General features: G+C 51.4%; 1 protein-coding gene across 1 annotated transcript; it reads right to left on the reverse strand.

The window, feature by feature from the left end:
* Positions 1-1693: 1693 nt before the first annotated feature.
* LOC309890271 (adenylate cyclase type 10-like) lies at positions 1694-6007 on the reverse strand (the record flags this gene model as incomplete). The annotated part of the gene is made up of 7 exons (XM_082783952.1): positions 1694-1830; positions 1969-2062; positions 2525-2730; positions 2841-2984; positions 3351-3389; positions 5539-5643; positions 5899-6007. The coding sequence occupies 7 exons, from the start codon at positions 6005-6007 to the stop codon at positions 1694-1696; spliced, it is 834 nt and encodes a 277-aa protein (XP_082640078.1).
* Positions 6008-12652: the final 6645 nt, after the last annotated feature.

Here is a 12652-nt window from a genome sequence, read left to right on the forward strand (position 1 = left end):
TCTGCCACTTCCCACGTCTCCCCTTGGCACCAACCAGGGACACCTGCTGTCCCACAGCCGGTGTGTGCCTCGGGGACTTGGAGAGCTTGGGGCACCACACACAAGGGACGTGGGGAGGGTGCACGCAAGACGGCTTGGACCCTTCCCCTGAGGCCCGATGGCTGTGACCTGCAGCAGGCCACAGCCCCTCTCACTAGTGGAGGAAAGCAGGTGCTACCCACAGAGCACCTACAATGCCAGCGACTTTGAGATTAGGCCAGAGCCCTGTTCCTGGCAGGCTGTGCTTGGAGGGACTGCGCCTGGCTGCCGTGAGCTAAGCCCAGGGGCCACCTGCTGCCTCTCAGGGTGCTGCCTCAATCCTGCCAGGGACAAAGGAGGCCAAGCCAGGAGGCCACGTCTCTTGCTGGTCAGCCCCCTTGCGCTGTCCCAGGCAGCACGCATGCCCTGCAACACCGCCACACACTCACTCAAGTTTCCTCAATGATCTGGAGCACGTGCTGAAGATCTGAAGAGCGCTGTCCAAGGCACGGGTGCTCTCGTCATGCAGCTTTGCTCCAGACATTCCGAACACACAGAGGAATGTACAGCCCTGCAGAGGACAGATGCAACACATCTGGTTACAGTGCCTATGGCCAGCAGCTAATGCCGTTCCATTGCAGTCGCCAGGGAGACCAGTAGAGCTGCAGGTCAACACAAAGCCACAGAGGACTGATCCCACCAGCAAGGCAGAGCTGCTCCTCAGTCCCTCTCCACTAAACAGACACAGGCCACCCTCTGGGGGTGGGATTGCTCCCCCACGCTCACCTTATCAAACAGAAGGCTTTTGTTGATTTCACCCTTGTGAGGACTGATGATTGTTGAAATCATCCTGTTGGCATCACGGAGGCCCCTCTGAAGATCCAGTAACCTGGCCTCTGCAGAAAACTGCAGCTGGATAAAGAGGCTGGTGACTGGCCGTAGCTCAGACCACAGGTGCAGCGGCATATCCACGTCCAGCTGGAAGTGAAGAGCACGACAACTTTGCCAGCCTGTTCTCCCGGCGGTTCCTCTGGGCCCGTGCCACGTACCGAGGGAGAGCAGGCATGTTGGCAATACCAGGTACTACTGGAGGAAGGGTAAGTCCCCTGCTCGGTGCCAATCGCAGGCCAGCCTGCGGCAGGCAGGTCATAGCAGAGTCATAGCACAAACGACAGAGGGGAATGTTCCAGCAACACTGCATCTTGTGGCAAGTACGGATGCGAGGGGCGACCCTCTGGCACATCCCAGGGACTTGAGCAGACTCGCCCCCTTGTCCTCGCCTCGTGCCCACAGCACGTCCAGAGCAAGAGTCATGGAAAAGACAGAGGCAAGTCCACCTCCTGCCACCCGTGCCTCTTTGAGGAGCAGCACAAAATGGGCAGTTGCCTGGCACGTGCAGCACCAGTAAGCCTGGCATCAGGTCCCCTGGGTTCCCGCCCCAGGGTGCTTTTTCTTCCATTTGTCTGTTTTCACGAGAGCTCCACCCATGCAATGCACACCTTCTTCTGCCCTCCCAAAATGCAGCCTCCAGCAGCAGCGGCCTTACCTTCCTGAGAGGAGCTGCTGGTATGTACTTCTGCATCTCTGCTGCCACTTTAGGACCATTGGACACGAGAAAAGCTGGCCTTAGGTGCCCTAAGGGAAGCAAACGCAAGCCTTCACTGGCAAGACGGGACTACAAGGGGGTTGAAAGACGGGGCTGGCACTGGGCAAAGCAGAGCAAAGATTCTTTGGCGTTTCCTCCTGCTCCCCTCTGCAGCTGCTTGGCCAGAGCCATCCCCTGGAAGGAGGGGATGGCAGCGACAGCCTCAGCTGAAGCACAGGAGGGACAAAGGCACGAATGCTGACTGAAAGGTGGAAGAGGGCAGGGGGAGTTCCTCCCTGGAACTCTGAAGCAGGCAGGCCCCATTTTTCCAGCCAGTCTCAGAACACGGTGAAGCAGGGACTCACCTATCCTTTCCAAACGCTGCATCTTCGCGTGTTGCTCAAACTGGCCTGCAGCATCTTGGCGTTCTGATCCAGACATGTGCTCCATCCTCTGAACCTGCAGACACGCAGAGCAAAAGTACTGCCGCTGGCCTCCCCAAGGAGCCCCGGGAGACACAGCCCGCCCCTCCACTCTCACTTTCCAGAGAAGGGCAGAACCTCTTGGTGCAGCAAGCCCACCTCTCTGGATTTTCAGCTGGGACAGAAGTGCCTCTTCAGAAGGACCAGAGCCACGCAGGCATCACCCAAGCATGCCCCAGCTCTCCAGGACAGCTGCGCGACCCACGGGGGACATTGCTGGTGGGGCCCACACCCTTCCTGTGCTTCCCTTGGCCAGTCACACCAAGCAAGCACTACCCAGAGCTACCCCTGAGGTGGAAGGGCAACTGCTTCAGCTCTCTACCAACCCTTACAGCTACAACTCTCTCCACGTCCAGAGCCTCAGCCTTCTGGCATCTGCCTCCTTCCCTCTCAGGTGCAGGTCTTCAGAGAGGCTCTAGAGGCCAACCTGTCCACCTACCTTCAGAACCCGTTTGCCACCAAGAAGCCTGGTCTGGATCTTTTCCTGCTCACACAGCTTCCAGCAGGTGGGCGAGACAATCACTTCACTTTTAACCGCAAGGTTTTGGGCGTTCATAACTTCCTCCAGGGCCTGGCTGCAGATGAAGTACTGCTGATGGTACCTGTCTCCAGCAGCCAGTACGGTCATTTGCCCTGCGGAGATCCCTGGGGAGAGAGCAAGAAGCAGCATTGACACCGGGGAGCAGAAGCAGTCAGCAGCACTGGAGAGTGCCAGGGCTGTGCACGTGGCACAGCTGACCCTGCAGCGCCCATACCTATCTTCAGGTGGAGCTTCTGACCCACGTGTGTGTCACGACTGCCATGCTTCTTCTGGATTTGTTGGCAACACTGCAGCACCAGGCTGATGGTCTGAGGCAGCTGAGCTTCTGATGCTCTCCACAGCACCAGCACAGCATCCCCTGGGGAAAGTGAGGGGAAGGGGAAGGCTCTCCTGAGGGACAGCAGCAAGTGGCCAGCCGGCGTGCAGAGGAGGACGGGCTTGTGGGAGGGCATCCTCCTGAAGGACAGCACCCTGGCCACAGGGACCCCTCCCCTCTGCCAGACCAGCCACAGCACCAGCCAGGGCAGCAGGGCAAGAGGGTGGGTGGCGGGGGGACCCTCTGCCCAGCACTCCTCCGCAGCTGCAGCAGCCCAGGGACACCACCGGAGGGATTGCTGCGTGGCCAGAGAGCTGCTCCATCAGGCCAGAGCACAGAGCAAGCGGCTCCCGCGGGAAACACTGCACAGCAGCAGGACATGGAAGCAGCCTCCTCCTAAGGACATACCTCCAAACTTCAGGATGTCTCCTCCGAAATCCAGCACAACTGTGGAGAAAGAAGGGAAGGCAGAGTTATGGGGCGCCTTCTTCCGGAATCCGTGGGGCAAGCCACCTGTAGCCACAGCCCTGGCCCCTGTACAGCGAGTTGGGAGGCCACACAAGCACAGTACGGTGCAAGCTGGAAGGCACCTCTGGAGAGTATCTGCTCCAGTCCCGCACCCCGTCTCCACTCAAGCCGAGCCACTCAGAGCCACCTGCCCGGGGCCACGTCCAGACGCCTGGTGAAGATCTCTGAGCGGGGACACTTGCAAATGCTGCCAAAGTGGTGGCCACCACATGCTCACGGTCAGAGACGTCCCCCAGGATAAGGGGCTCAGGAGGGCCACACACAGATGTCAGTGCGAGCCTCCCTAGGTCACTGGCACGCTGGCACTCACTGGATGCCCCCAGCCTGCCTGCGGTCCTAATGGCACCAAAGCGGTGTTCCATCGTGGAACTGCAACGGTCTCTCTGCAAGCACAGAGACAGATGCTGAGAAAGCAGGTGTCCCCTTGCTCATACGATCAGAGAATGATCTAGGCTGGAAAAGGCCTTCGAGATCATCAAGTCTGACCATCCACCTAGCCTACTGAGTCCCCATCACTAAACCATCTACCTTAGTGCCACGTCCACACATCTCTTAAATAGCTGCAGGGACTGGGACTCCATCGCTTAACTGGGCAGGCTGCTCCAGTGCTCAACCACAACCTCCTTGAAGAAATTCTTCCCAGTACCCAACCCAAGCACAGCCTGCCCCAAATCGAGAGCCTTTCCTCATGGCCTCTCTCTTGTCACCTGAGAAAAGAGACCGACTGCCTCTGCGCTGCAGCCTCCTTGCAGGGAGGTGGGAAGCGCAATGAGGTCTCCCCTCAGCCTCCTCTTCTCCAGACTAAACAACCACAATGCCCTCAGCTGCTCCTCGTAACTCTTGTTTTCTAAACCCTTCAGCAGCTTTGATGATCTTCTCTGTACACACGCAAGCAACTCAGACATCCTTCTCGTGGTCAGGGGCCCCGAACTGAATGCAATATTCGAGGTGTGGGCTCACCACTGCCGTGTCCAAGAGCTATCACTTCCCTAGCCCTGCTGGCCACACTAGTTCTCATGCAGGCCAGAATGCCATCGGCCTTTCTAGAGACCTGGGCACGCTGCTTGCACATGTTCAGCTGGCCGCCAAGCAGCAACCCCACATCCTTTTCTACTGGGCACATTTCCAGCCACTCTTCCCCCAGGCCTATGTGGCTGCATTAGGTTGCTGTGTGCCAAGCGCAGGACCCACCACTTAGCCTGGTTCAGTGGCATGTGACTGGACTTGGCCCAGCCTACCTCAGCAAAGCCTTCCCACCCTCAAGCCAGTCAACCGTCCCGCCTAACTTGGAATTGTCTGCAAACTTACTGATGGAGGGTGCATTCAATCCCCTCCTCCCTCCTGGTCACTGATGAAAATGTTAAACAGAAAAGGCCCTGGTAGAGTGCCCTGGAGAAGGCCACTGGTGTCCAGACACCAACTGGATTGAACCTGGATTGAACTCCGCTTGCTAGGACTCCTTAAGCCCAGCCGTCCAGCCACTTCTTTACCCAGCAAACAGTATGTCTGCCCAAGCCCTGAGCAGCCAGTCTCTCTGGGAGAATACTGTGGGCAGCAGTGTCAAACGCTTTATAAAAAGCCAGGCAGACAATGACCAGAGCCTCTCCCTCCTCTACCAAGTGGGTCACCTTGTCGTAGGAGATCAGGGTAGTCAGGAGGCACCTAGCCTTCAAAATCCCGCGCCAGCTGCTTCTGATCCCTCCATTGGAGGCATGTGCCATGTCACAGCACTCAGGATCACCTGCTCCGTAACCTGCCCTGATACTGACATCAGGCTGACGGGCCTGTAATTCCCTGCAAAGTCCTTCCAGCCCTTCCTGTTGCCTGGAGGCACGTCTGCCAGCCTGCAGTCCACTGGGGCCTCCCTCATCACAGTGGGCAGCAGAAGAGACCTGCTGCGCTCCTCCCTTGCCACGGAAGCCCCACGGCTCCCACTGTCCCCCCAGGCCACAGTGAGCTCCACAGCCCTTCCAAGGAGGCAGGAGCAGCTGGTGCAGCAAGGCTGCCTCTGCCCTCTGCAAGCAACCTCAGGGCCCCATATACAACAGCCTGGCAGCATGGCTCTTACCCTCCAAAACGTCGCTCATGTAGTCATTGAGTGTTTGTGCCAGCTCGTCAGCACCTCTGTCTGTGCCGCTCTGCTGGACACACTTCTCTGACAAAGAAGTGAAACCTGCAGGAAGAACAGGCAGAAATCAGGACATGTCTACGTGGGCCACAGGGCCTGGCAGCCAGTCCCATGCTGCCAAGCCTAAGCGCCTGTCAGTCGCTGCATCGCAAGAGAAGCCAATCCGTGCTCTCTTTAGCCATCACAGCAGGAGTCCTCAAGAGCGACAAGATAGCTGTGCCATCTACGGGCCAGGGCCCCTGAGGGCCTGGTGTGTCCCAATGGCTCGTTTCTGGGGAGGCTCTACCGTGCCCAACCCACCTGAAAAATCCGCTAAGAACAGCACTCCCACGATAAGCCTGGGGATCTGGCTGTCCCAGGTGAAGTCCTCAGAAAGAAGATCGGGGAGGAGCACGCTCCTGTTCTCCATCTCAGAGTACGGGTACTTCCCCTCCCAGGCAGATGCTATGGTCAGTGCCCTGTGGTACCGGGGTACCTCAGCAGAAGACAACCATGCCCAGCTGGGAGGGAGGAGATGAAGACCCCTCAGCACCAGACAGTGCAGTGAGCCTGGGGCCTTCTTGAAGGACAGTTTGGTCTCTGCCACCATGGGTCATCACAATCACCTGGTTGGTAGGTGATGACCTGGTTCATAGGTCATCGCTTAGTGGCTGCCCTCCAGCAACACGGTGGGCTAACAGTGCCATCCTCCATAGATCAATGCCTGCTGAGCAGCAGCCGCTGTGACCCCGTACAAATGTATAGAGCTACTTCTTCCAATGAGGTTATTAAAAAAAAAAGAAAAAAAGTACAAATAGGATTAAGACTGGAAGAGGGTAAAGAACATTCATATATTCATGACAACATTCACCACCAGAACCTTCCAGAATGGTTGCTCAGTTCTTCTGTTCTGGGGGGGTGGTTAGGGGCTGGTGGCAGGGAATGCAGGCTGCTGGTCAGTTAAGTCAGCGGACCACTGACACAACCAGAATGAAGAATGCTAACACATAAATAAAATTCAGAAATTATTCTATTCTGGCTAGAAAAGTTGTTTCATGTTGCTCCATCCATCCAAGAGGAAAGGTTGAAAACAACAGTGGCAACGTGAAGTTTAAGAGAAGAAGAGGTAAGGAGTGAAGGATGGAGGATGAGGATGGTAACATAAGCAGCAAACGGTGGTTAGTAATTAACTTCTTAGAAGATCACTAGAAAAGAGATATTTAAGTAGGAGATTTGTTTTGTTTTGAAAACACTGGCTTGTGCTTTTAAGGGTCACCGATTACCTGAACTGTTTGCAAGGTCACTGCTTGAAAACTGGAAAACTTGTTCAATAAAATTAACAATTCTGTATTTTGAAAATTGTTATAAATGGCTCAGGATTCAAATTAGGATTACATAAAAAAATAGGGTTTATTGAAAGAATATAAAGGAATAGAGGTAAGCAAACAGCGCTGGGTGCACCGGGAGTCTCCGCTCCACCAGGACGCACACCAGTTACATCAAGCAGCTGATTTTTATGCTCCTAGACTAATACATATTCATTACTACTTCTAAAAAAAATAGATTATTAAAATTAGCTTCCGGGGTGCAGTCCCTCCTACTGGAGCATGCGCAGTCTCCTCTGGGGTCTCTTCTGAGGGTCTCTGGGGGTCTTTCATGCTGAAGGCTCGTAGTCTTCCTCTCCCCCTTTGTACTTACTGGGCACCATGCCAAGTTTATAGAACATCCTCTTCAAGTCTTTTCTCCCAGCCGTCCTTCAGCTTCTTTCTCCTTCCTCTTTATCTCTTGGCCCCCCCAACCAGATACCAAAGATCCACATAGTATCCCATAACAGTCACTAGTTGTTATCAGTTGTTCTGAAACTCCCAGACACACGAGTAATTAAAACATTCTTCCCCAGCCATTCACAGACACATCTATAGCAGTGTTAGAAATAGAAGTCCGGAATAACGAAAGCAAACAGGTTCATAAATTTATGAAGTGATAAATTGACTAGAATGATGGTGAGACTGGGACACACTGCATCTGTGGTTCAAGAATTAAATTGCCAGTGCAGGGCCCAGAGGCAGACAGGATTCAAACAGAATTGTTCTTTATGGACACGAATTGTTAAAACATTCCTCACAAAAATGGTATGGTTTAAATATTAAACTTCATAAATGTTCTCATTTGTGTATTACATTTATGAATCCAGTAGTTCTTAACTGAAAACAACCAAATGTTTTAATTAAGGTTTAATAGCAAATAAATGCATTTCAACTTTCCAAACTCGTTTTTCAGCAATTTTAGCCTACTGTAATTCCAATTACTTGATTCAAATCATGCTTCAGTCTGGTGTAACAACAAAATCAAGTTTAACTTTCATTATTCCATTATTGCCTACCATTTTCCCAGAGTAAACGTAATTTAGATGGATATAAAAGACACCGCATGTAACCAGCACAAAAACAGTCACTTCATTTTAAATGTGCATTAAAAAAAAAAAAAACCAACAACAAACCACACAGAAACGCAAACACATGAATGGTTAACTTTTTGTTCCCTTTTTCTCAGACAAAACCTTTGTCTTACTTCAGAGAGCAATGTCTTGATATCTGAAGGAGCTCCCTCCTTGAAGTCATCCATTCCTAGAGTCAAAACGATCAGTAATTCATCTACTCACAAGCATCTTTTCTGCTCTGCTTCCACAAATTATGTCTCATCTCAGAGCAGAGCCATGCTACTCTACCATGTTATTATACCTTCAGCTGGGATTTACATGGCTGGGATTGGTGTGCTTTTAGACCAGCAAAGATCATTCAATACATTCGTTTGACCTCCTGCGTGCTACAAACCACAGAGTTTCACCTCAACATTCCCACATCAACCCTGCAGCTCCCAGTTCAGCTATTTTATGGTTTACGATTATATATATTGTAACTATATATAGTTACAATTCCAAGGACAGCTTGCAACGTAATTATTCAATTCAAATTACAAATAGGTTCTCGGGCCCCCATACTACCTCATTCAGGTTCCAGGTAGCTGGTCCATAATGCTGTATGATTCTTTCAGGAGGCCATTCATTCTCTCCCCATTCTTGGGCACTACGCCCAGCTAAGGAAGCATCAATAGATCGTTTTACTCTATTCAGATAAAAACAAACAAACAAAAAACTCTTTTCAGCTGGAATTAGCTCAAACCTTTCTTTACATAGAAAGAAAAATCTAGGAGCGTAACAGAATGACACCAGGCAGAATGACAACTCCCAGAGGGAAGCCCTACAGTGACAGCGAGTCAGAACAGATGATCTGTGGCTACCCCAGGGACAGACTCAAATGCCATGACCTGCGACTGAAAGTGACCGCCAGAACTGGGATGATGGACGCATAGAATGCTTGCCTTTAAGACAAGAGACCGGAAGGATGGGCAGTGCAAACCCCTTAAGAATAACGCTTCAGAAATGAATTCCCCAGCCTGAGCTCCTGGTGAAGCCCAGATAACTTCCACAACAGTGACGATGGAAACAGACACAATCTGAAACCAAATATGCACAAGACCCAAAACGCATCTGCTCTTTAAGCTGTGACTGCAAGACAAGAAGTGCTTGGATCAGCCCTATGATCACAGAATCACAGAATTGATGACGAAACAAGCATTTAGGACCTTTAGTGTGGCTACCAAGTTGCCCATCTAATCCGTCCAGTGGAAGAAGGCGATGAGGATATCAAAACCTGAGGAGCGCGTAACACATAATGATCATATCAGGAAACATTCGATACAAAATAAAAGTTACACGCACGGAAGAAGTGATCCCTTTAAGCTCCTACTGCAAGACAAGAGGTGCTCAGCTCCCAGTTGAACATCAGCGTTATTCCGATGAGGTCAAGTGTTCAATACCCTCAGGATGGCTTCCCCAGGGCCTGCCGAGCACCAAGAGCAACAGCACAGCACAGACAACAAGCTGGGACTGCCCTGCCTGGCACGTGTTCACGCTGTACGTGACAGAACTCCCCACACATCATCTCTGCCTGACCTGATCAATCCTGAAAGGCCCCATCCGCTGCAATGACTTACAAGCACAGACCCTTGCCCTATGGGTCCATTCACAACCCCAACTCAAACATAGCACTTGCCCCCCCAGCTTAGCTTGGGAATGCTGGGAGGCAGGTTCCATCCTCATCAAGGAACACAAAGGCTAGCCAGGACACTGCTTCAAGCCTAAGGCTCCTCTTCACCTGCAGAAATAAAGTGCCATCAGGCACCAGCACGCCAGCCAAACTTCTTCCAGGGAAGCACCCTCCTCAGAAACAAAACAGTAGTCAACTGACCTGCTCTGCTACTGAAATCAGATAGACACCCCCTAGACAACTCCCTGCCTCCCCCTGCCAACACCCGAGATTTGCCCCTGAACTTAATTCTCAGGGCTCAAAATCCACCCTCAATGTGGACCACAGAGACCAGCTAGGATGTTCCCAGTACCTTCTTCATCCCTGGAAAAGAGGAGTCACCCAGAGGTGGACCAATAGACTACCAAACCAAAAACAATGCCCGTTTTCCAACTTTTCTCCACTCACCTTCCCAACCCACACCCAGCGCTTCCATTCACTGTGCCAAGCCAAGCCCACGGGGCTTAGATCAAGGAGAAAGGACAGACAAACGTGACAATCCATAAAACGGTCTATACCCACTCCTCTTCTTTCATCCCCTACCGCAAGAGCCAAGAAGCCCCAGACCCGTGTTCCCCAGCCCAGCATCACCGCTTCGCCCACCTAACACCCCAAAGAGATGCATCTCCAGCATTTCAGGAACTAGAACTGCTGACGTCTGGCACGCCTCAGAAACGTGGCAGGAGACGTACTCTGCTGTCGCAAGGTAGTTTGCCCAACAGGCAAAGCAGACTAACACAGTCCACTGACCAACTCAGGGCCCACACTGCTGTCCACTCACCCTCGTGCTTCGTTCAAGTTTCCGTGCCCATGCCCTGGGCTACAAGAAACAAAGAGAGAAGGTCATGCCCACGATGGACACGCAAACAGTACAGCTTCTTGCAGAGGACTCAAACACAGAGACCAGAGCCAGAAAAAAAAAAACACACCCTCAAGTCCACAAATGCCAAAAAGCCATGAATGCACAGCAGTCCCAGCAGGGGTAATTACAGACTTATCCTTTACAGATGAAAAAGGTGACCCTGCTCAGTCTCTTCGTACTACTGCGCTTATGCAGTCGAGCCCCTTGCAATGCGTGCTGAAGCTCTTTGTGAATCCTCTGGACAGTGACACAAATGGCTTGATATATCTAAAGATTGAAATGTAACGCCCCATGATTTCCCAAAAACAAGTTAGCCAGCAACCCCTCCTAAGCATCCCTCTTCTAAGTGAATTCCAAGCTCTTAAAATCTAGAAGGATGCAAGGTCTAAAGACTCAACAGCCAGCAAAACCACAGGCAAAAGCTGCAGAAATATAACAAACTGTCCCTAACCCTGAACAAGATTACACCTTACATGCCTACTGCTGCTGGTTTCAGATACATGCTTACACAGGGAGCTTCGACAATACCTTTCTCCTAAACCCTGCTCCCTCACTTTGCCACCAAGGTTGTAACTTTGATAGTATTTGACATACAGGCAAAGACTCACAGTAAGCCCCGTAATCCTGCAAAAATCCTGAGGGACCCAGAACCACTAAGCAAACACACAAACTAACATTATTGTCCTATCCATGAACATGCCATAACAGTGACTCACCTGAGAAAGAACTGCATGCAATAAAGGCACCTAGTACTATATCAGTTGCTTTACTCTACCAGATCCTACTAGTTGCTACCTTAAAAAGATGTGCGTACCGCTCTCTACTTGGAAACGCATCAGTCCGTCCGTAGACTCTGACCCACCTAAAGAGCCCTGCAACTGACTGAAGGAAAAACAAAGCACTTACCCCAAAGAGCAGCCCAGGCAGAAGGAGCTCTCTGATGGCATACCTGGGGCTCATATACCGTTTGGCCGCGCCCAGCACCCAAGCCCAATCACCTGGGAAAGGGAAGGGGCAAAGCACAAGAAAGTAGAAAGAGAGCAGAAGGAGAAGCAGCAGCTGGCGTGTTTTTGTTCGTTTGTTTGTTTTTAATCTGATTTAGCTCAACAGCAAGCAGAGTGCAGACGAGAGAATCGGGCTGTTTCTAGAAGCTACGTTCCGCATGCTTAGGCTGCAGCTTTTAATCTTGAAAGGACAATATGACCAAGCAAGTAACTGGATTTTTTTCAACTGAAATTAGCTCAAACCTTTCTTTACATAGAAAGAAAAATCCAGGAGCATTAAAAAAAAAAAAAAAAAAAAAAAAAAAAAAAAAAAAAAAGCACAGCACAACATGCCAAAGAAAACCAATTCAATGTAATAATATCACTTTATCACTTGCAGGAAAAATCACATACTTGAGTAGGCTATCTGAGAACCAAAAGGCCATGCTGACGGGTCAAAACACGCTACAGGACGCTGGGTCCTGGCCCTCCGCTGCACTGACTTGAAACCCATCCCTAACACAGCATGAAAACTTGAAACCCAACCCAAACACAGACACAGCATTTCAGCCTCAACACAGTTTTGGGAACTGCTGGAAAGCAGGCTTCATCCTCAATGAGGTGTGCTCAGGCTACACAGCATGGGGCTTCAGGCACCTCTTCCCCTACGGAAGAAGACCGCCATCAGGAACCGCCACGCAAGACAACCTTTTTCCTCTACAACACCTTTCTCAGGAACAACGCAGCATTCCAGAGACCTGCTTTGCTCCTGTTCTAAGGGCTATCACAGCCCACCTTGCCTGTGGCACCTGATAAACAGAGGAGAAAGCAACCACAGCAGCAAAACCCACAGCAGCCTTTGGACAGTTACTCTCATCCCCTCCTTAACCTCAGCCTCTTACCTGCCCCACGTGGCAGATGCTTCCACCTGTTCTCTTAAGCCACTTAAAGCACCTCTAAAAGGCAAACTGGAATTTTACTCTATTGGATGTAGGAAAATAACTGCAGTGACAACCGCACCCCAAAAACAACTGCTACCTCTGTTCATCACTCACCAGAGTCACTCCAGAGGCAGCTCAGGT

This window comes from Aythya marila, assembly GCF_965140915.1.
Source record: "Aythya marila genome assembly, chromosome: Z".
In the NCBI taxonomy this organism is placed as follows: domain Eukaryota; kingdom Metazoa; phylum Chordata; class Aves; order Anseriformes; family Anatidae; genus Aythya; species Aythya marila.